This window comes from Rhinopithecus bieti, unplaced genomic scaffold, assembly GCF_001698545.2.
Source record: "Rhinopithecus bieti isolate Rb0 unplaced genomic scaffold, ASM169854v2 scaffold_12573, whole genome shotgun sequence".
NCBI classification, from domain to species: domain Eukaryota; kingdom Metazoa; phylum Chordata; class Mammalia; order Primates; family Cercopithecidae; genus Rhinopithecus; species Rhinopithecus bieti.
In genome coordinates this window covers 2,197,180-2,204,611 of record NW_016807321.1, presented here as the reverse complement: position 1 = coordinate 2,204,611, position 7,432 = coordinate 2,197,180, and the positions used below count along the sequence as shown (strand labels likewise).

Genomic DNA, 7,432 nt, shown 5'->3' with positions numbered 1-7,432 from the left:
ATAAATAAATAAATAAATAAAATAAATAAAAATAAAAATACAAAAATTGGCTGAGCGTGGAGGCACACACCCGTATTCCCGGCTACGCAGGAGGCTGAGGCAGGAGAATCACTTGAACCCAGGAGGCAGAGGTTGCAGTGAGCCAAGATTGCGCCCCTGTACTCCGCTTGGGCGACAGAGCAAGACTCTGTCTCAAAAAAAAAATTTGTATAGAAGCCACCTGCACAGGCTGGGCGCAGTGGCTCACGCCTGTAATTCCAGCACTTTGGGAGGCTGAGGCGGGCAGATCACAAGGTCAGGAGATGGAGACCATCCTGGCTAACTCGGTGAAACCCCACCTCTACTAAAAATACAAAAAGAAATTAGCTGGGCGTAGTGACGGGCGCCTGTAGTCCCAGCTACTGGGGAGGCTGAGACAGGAGAATGGCGTGAACCCAGGAGGCGGAGCTTGCAGTGAGCTGAGATCACGCCACTGCACTCCAGCCTGAGCGACAGAGCACGACTCCATCTCAGAAACAACAACCACAACCACAAAAAACAAAACAAAACAAAAAAAAGAAGCCACCTGCACAGATTGGCTTCAGAACAGCCCCCGACCAGCACTTGTTCTGGGCCCAGTTCAACAGCAGCATCTACTGCACGCTTCCAGTGACAGGAGAAACCACAGAAAGAAAAAATCAACAAACTGCCCACAAAAGCTCTATCCTGGCAGGAATCCCTGGATGGAATCAGGTTCCCTGGCAGGGACACGGCCCGCCATCATCTGGCCTGAGCTGACGGCACACGCTGCCTCGGGGGCAGGAGACACAGCCTTGTCAGCAGCAGGGAGGAGTTCAATCAACGTGGGGCTCCGGTGCCTTCTCAGGAGAGAAAGTGAGTAACACCCACAAAGGGTCTGCACGTGCCAGCTGCCGGCTCAGCTCTTCACAGAGACCATCTCCAGAGCCCCAGGACACAGGCTTTGAGCTACTATTGTTCTCACCCTGCAGATGAGGGAAGCCTGGACCACAGAGTGACTGCCCAATGCATCCAAAATCACACACTGGAAAAAGGCAGGAGTGAGGGCTCAACCCCAACATCCCTCCCGGGATGGGAACTCGCCCACCACAGTATCCCTCGCCTACCACAGTATCCCTCGCCTATGGGGCTCCAAGGGCAGAGGCTACCCAACCTGAGAAAAGGCCTGAAAAATGTCCCTGGTTCCTTATCCACTCTCACTAAAAGCCTGAGCCAGGAGCTGGAAAGCTGCTGAGAGGAGGGGCCCCAAGGAGGGAGAAAGCAGCACCTCCGAGGGAGGCACCAGAGACTCCAGGAGCCCCTGCTGGTGGAAGGCACCTCTGAGGGAGGCTCACCTTTCCGAAGAACCCGCTTCTTTGCGCGAATGTCTGTTTCCAGCTCTGCTGCTCTGATGTAAATCCTGACAGACTGTGGGAGATGACGGACAGCTTGGGCTACCACGGCCTTGGCTGTGTCCCCAGGCTGCAACCTGGCTGCTTCCAGCCAGACATCTTCACTCTGCGAGGCAAGAGATAAGATCAATAAGGCTCAGGACAGGCTGGAAGCCACAACAGGGCAGCAGGCATGGATCTCTAGAGCAGATCCTTGGGCCCCAGATTTTACAAAAGCCAATCAGCTCAGCCTCTAACACACCTGCACCAGGAGTCACCCCCCTATAACACTCGGGGACATGGCTACCATATGTCTGAATGAAGAACACATAATGGCTGGGTACGGTGGCTCACGCCTGTAATCCCAGCACTTTGGGAGGCCAAGGCAGGTGGATCATGAGGTCAGGAGTTCGAGACCAGCCTGGCCAATAAGGCAAAACCCTGTCTCTACTGAAAATACAAAAATTAGCCAGATGTGGTGGCACGTGCCTGCAATCCCAGGTACTCAGGAGGCTGAGGCAGGAGAATCGCTTTAACCTGGGAGGCAGAGGCTGCAGTGAGCCAAGATCATGCCATTGCACTCTAGCCTGGGCAACAGAGCGGGACTTAAAAAAAAAAAAGAACACATAAAACACCACTTCGTGAAAACAGCACGATTTGCCTGCAGGGTAACTCCACGGACAAAGCGGAGACCGTGCATCTGCTTGGGTAGTTCTTTTTTGTTGTTGTTTTTTGAGACGATGTCTCACTCTGTCCCCCAGGCTGGAGTGCAGTGGCGCGATCTCAGCTCACTGCAACCTCTACCTCCACCTCCCGAATAGCTGGGATTACAGGCACCTGTCACCACGCCTGGCTAACTTTTGTATTTTTAGTAGAGACAGGGTTTTGCCATGTTGGCCAGGCTGGTCTGGAACTCCTGACCTCAGGTGATCCGCCCGCCTCAGCCTCCCAAAGTGCTGAGATTACAGGAGTGAGCCACCATACTTAGCTGCCATTAGATGGGTGAAGAGCTGACTAACTGAGCTCTTTATAATGAAGCTTAGCTCAAACCGTGGTGGATTCAGGCGCGGTGGCAGGTGCCTGTGGTCCCAGCTACTCTGGAGGCTGAGACAGGACAATGGCATGAACCCGGGAGGTGGAGCCTGCAGTGAGCCAAGATCGTGCCACTGCACTCTAGCCTGGGTGACAGAGCATGACTCTGTCTCAAAAAAAACAAAACAAAACAAAACAAAAAACAGTGGTGGATTAGCCTTCACTCCACGTGAAAACAAGCAGGAAAAAAACCCTTGGCCACTTTTCACATCCTCCCCCAGCCTGTCCCACTGTCTATAGTTTCAATACCAAAAGAGAGAGATTTGCTCTAAGGAGTTTACTCCCATAGGGGGTCCACAATCACGCAGCCTCCCAGGAAATGCCTCACAGCACGCCTCACCTTGGGGCACATCTCTGTCCCCTTCATGATAAGGTTCCGAGCTACTTGTAGCTTCCCAGTGACTTCTTCCAGGCGGGCTGACGCAATCCAGGCTGGCGGGTGATGAGGGTTCGTCTCCCGAACAGACTTGAGGAGTAGTCGTGCCTTCTTGATATCACTACAAGAGGGAGAGTACACATAGCATCAGGCCATGCTGTCAGGGGTGCACCCGAGACCTAGAACGAAGGCACCCACTTCCCAGTCACAATGTAAGAACTATCAGTCCTGACGTCCTGAGTTACACAAAACAACTCAAAAATTCAGTGTGCACTCCTCCAAGCCTGTTTAGCCTCCCTGCAGACAAACGCTGAGAACCGAAGGTCCAGATGGGGCATGTGGGACACAGCTGGCTGCTTTCCTGCTCAGCACAGGCAGGGACTTGCGGTATCATATGTAACACGTTTAGTGTATGCAATGAATGGATACAGATACATTTCAAATGGAAAAATCAAACTACTCCACTTTATATTTCTTAGAACAACATCACATTTTGACTGCATATTGCCCATATAAAATCCAAAATATCCTCGGCAACTGGAGTCTCCATCCCAGCCCAGCGATTCTGCAAAGCACTCACTTGATGTCCCCTCCATGTGTCGGGATCATGGAATTTAAATCCGTCAGGTAGCCTTTGGGGTCAACGACAGTCTGTCCACTCACGGAGTCAGACACCTGTGAGACAGGCCAGGCTGAGAGTCAGCTGGATGTGACCAGGTGCAAAACGAAGACCTTGGAGGGTCCCCGGAGCCCCTCCCACAATCCTCAGTGAGTAGTCAGGAGAAGAAAGAAAACAACCTGCACTGCACTCAGACAACACCTTGTGATAATAACAAATTTCTTCTGTATGGAAAAGATCCATATTTTATTTATTTTTTTGCGACAGGGTCTCACTCTGTCACCCAAGTAGGAGTGCAGTGGCAATCATAGCTCACTATAGCCTCCAGTTCCAGGGCTCAAGGAATCCCCCTGCCTCAGCCTCCAAAGACTCTGTCTCTACAAAAAAACACAATTTTTGGCCAGGTGTGGTGGCTCACACCTGTAATCCCAGCACTTTGGGAGGCCGAGGCGGGTGGATCACAAGGTCAGGAGTTTGAGACCAGCCTGGCCAGGATGGTGAAACCCCATCTCTACTAAAAATACAAAAATTAGCCGGACGTGGTGACACACGCCTATAGTTATAGCTACTCAGGAAGCTGAGGCAGGAGAATCATTTGAACCCGGGAGGTGGAGGTTACAGTGAGCCAAGACCGTGACATTGAACTCCAGCCTGGGGACACAGTGAGACTGTGTCTCAAAACAAAACAAAACATGCTGACACACGCTGCACCAAGGATGAACCTTAAGGACATGAGCTAAGTGAAATAAGCCAGTCACAATAAGGTAAATACTGTAAGACTGCAATCATATGAGGTCCAGAGAGCAGTGAAATTTATAGAAACAGAAAGAATGGTGGATGCCAGGGGCCAGGGAGAAAGGGCACGGGGACTTAGTGTTTAACGGGTACAGAGTTTCAATCTGGGAAGATGAAACAGTTCTGGAGATGAATGGTGATGAGGCTGTATAACAACATGAACATAATTATGCCAATAAAGGTATGTACAGTTAAGAAAGATTAAAATAGTAAATTCAGTGTTACATATATTTTACCACAAAAAAATTACTGTGACAGTTTTATTTATTTTGAGACAGTCTCACTCTGTAACCCACGTTGGTGTGCAGTGGCGTGATCATAGCCCACTGCAGCCTCAAACTCCCTGGCTCAAGCAGTCCTCCCACCTCAGCCTCCGAACAGCTGGGACTACAGGCACGCACCACCAGGCCCAGCTATTTCTTTTAGTTTTTGTAGAGACATAGTCTCACCATCACCATGTTGCTCAGGCTTGAACTCCTGAGTTCAAGCAATCCTCCTGCCTCAGTCTCTCAAAGTGCTAGGTGGAAGGATCGCCTTAGCCCAGGGAGGTCGAGGCTATATGTAGCGAGTCGTGATTGCACCCCCTTTTTTTTGAGACAGTCTCACTCTGTTGCCCAGGCTGGAGTGCACTGGTGCAATCTCAGCTCACTGCAACCTCCAACATCCGGGTTCAAGCGATTTTCCTGTCTTAGCTTCCCGAGTAGCTGGGATTACAGGAGCCCACCACCACACTTGGCCAATTTCTGTATTTTTAGTAGAGACAGGGTTTCACCATGTTGGCCAGGCCAAAAGTAGTACGTATGCTCCTTCATGGTTTCTGATGTGCATATCAAAAAGATACGTACTTCACTGGTGTCTAGAGCACCCAATCTCCAGATCAAAGTACATGTTCCATGCAGGGCCACAAGACAATGTACTGAGGGGCAGGAAGAAAACAAATTTTTTAAAAAATCATTATTTTATATTTTTAAAAAAGCCCAGGTGCAGTGGCTCACACCTGTAATACCAGCATTCTGGGAGGCCGAGGCAGACAGATCACCTGAGGTCAGGAGTTTGAGAACAACCTGGCCAACATGGTGAAACCCTGTCTCTACAAAAAATACAAAAATTAGCCAGGTATGGCAGAGTGCACCTGTAATCCCAGCTACTCAGGAGGCTGAGGTAGGAGAATCGCTTGAACCTGGGAGGTGGAGGTTGCAGCGAGCCAAGATTATGCCATTGCACTCCAGCCTCTGGGTGACAGAGCAAGACTGTCTCAAAATTTAAAAAATTTTAAAAATCTGCAGAATTATTCAGGCAAAATCAAGCCAAAAAAAAAAAAAAAAAAAAAAAGAGGAAGAAGGAGAAGAAGAAAATAAAACAAAACGAAAATGTCTAACCTGTCTACAGGAAAATGCTGCGTGACAAACTCACCTGGCTCAGCCTCATGTCCATCAGAGTGTTCCTGGCTTGGCCAATCTTCCTCATGTCCAGCTCACCAGTGCCAGGTGTCATCAATCCTGGTGTCATTCCACCTGGGTATGGAGTGTTTAGTCCACCTGGATAGGGTGTGTTAAGACCTCCAAATTGCTGGAGGGGAAGAGAGGAAAGGGAAGAATAAAACAACAGTTTGCATTTTATTTTTTTTGAGGCGGAGTCTCGCTCTGTCGCCCAGGCTGGAGTGCAGTGGCACAATCTCAGCTCACTGCAAGCTCCGCCTCCTGGGTTCACGCCATTCTCCTGCCTCAGCCTCCTGAGTAGCTGGGACTACAGGCGCCCGCCACCATGCCCGGCTAATTTTTTTGTAATTTTAGTAGAGACGGGGTTTCACCGTGTTAGCCAGGATGGTCTCGATCTCCTGACCTCGTGATCTGCCCGCCTCGGCCTCCCAAAGTGCTGTGATTACAAGCGGGAGCCACCGCGCCCGGCCAATGGTTTGCATTTCATGCCAAAGAAATTTATTCTCTGAAATACTTCCCCAGTGGCCTGACATACGCACAGCTGTGCGGACAGACTCGGCCACAGCATAGCCATGACCTGCAGAAGCACCGAATCCAACACAACCCACCACTCCTGCCACTGATCTAACAAGACTAAACGGGCCGCACGCGCCCTTTTTTTGCATGCTCACAGTCTGTCGGGGATCCACTGAGGTATGGTTCTCTCCGGTCTGTAAATGTTTGGCAAAGAAGCTGTCAGGAACTGGGGTCAGCTTCTCATAGCGTGGGTTCCGCTGACGTTTGTTTCTGGCATCGCCAACCTCAGGGATGCTCAGCCACTCTTCTTCCGTGACTTCCGCCAACTTCCTCTGGAAATGTCCAGCCCCCAAATCATTAATTCTCTGACAGAATTTCATGTGCCCAGGTAGGACCATGCTCTCCCTCACCTCTAGCCTCCAGATCATCATGCTTTAGAAAAGATTCGGATGCAGCAATTGCTTTTAGTTTGTTTTGAGATGGGTCTTACTCTGTTGCCTAGGCTGGACACAGTGGCACAATCACAACTCACTGTAGCCTCAACCCCCCAGGCTCCAGTGATCCTCCCACTTCAGCTTCTCAAGGTGCTGGGACCACAAGCACGGGCCACCATGCCTGGCTAAGTTTTTTTTTTTTTTTGAGATGGAGTCTCGCTCTGTGTGTCACCCAGGCTGGAGTGCAATGGCACGATCTCGGCTCACTGCAAGCTCCGCCTCCCGAGTTCACGCCATTCTCCTGCCTCACCCTCCCGAGTAGCTGGGACTACGGGCGCCCGCCACCACGCCCGGCTAATTTTTTGGGGTTTTTTTTGTTTTTTTTTTGTAGAGACTGGGTTTCACCATGTTAGCCAGGATGGTCTCAATCTCCTGACCTCATGATCCACCCACCTCAGCCTTCCAAAGTGCTGGGATTACAGGTGTGAGCCACCACGCCCAGCATGCCTGTCTAAGTTTTTATTTTTTGTAAAGACAGGTTCTCCCCAAGGCTGGTCTGAAACTCCTGGACTCAAGTGATCCTCCCACCTCAGCCTCCCAAAGTGCTGAGATTACAGGTGTGAGTCACTGTACCCAGCCCCAAAAATAGTTTTCTACTTCACTTAGAAAAATCAATTTACTGGATCTGTTCAACTTCTCTAAAATGTAAATTATTCTCTCAAAGCCCAGGGGACACAGTTTAGAAAACCTTACATATAGGCCGGGCGCGGTGG

At 50.3% G+C, this 7,432-nt stretch overlaps 1 protein-coding gene across 1 annotated transcript in view; it reads right to left on the bottom strand.

The window, feature by feature from the left end:
* The window catches only part of PRPF6 (pre-mRNA processing factor 6), a 56,370-nt gene that overhangs the window by 32,223 nt on the left and 16,715 nt on the right, over positions 1-7,432 (bottom strand). Inside the window, exons 5-9 of the mRNA XM_017881297.1 lie at positions 6,381-6,557; positions 5,684-5,839; positions 3,437-3,531; positions 2,821-2,977; positions 1,353-1,515 (exon numbers count right to left, since the gene is read on the bottom strand). Of these exons, the coding sequence (XP_017736786.1) occupies positions 1,353-1,515; positions 2,821-2,977; positions 3,437-3,531; positions 5,684-5,839; positions 6,381-6,557 (748 nt within the window). The remainder of the gene's footprint in view (positions 1-1,352; positions 1,516-2,820; positions 2,978-3,436; positions 3,532-5,683; positions 5,840-6,380; positions 6,558-7,432) is intronic.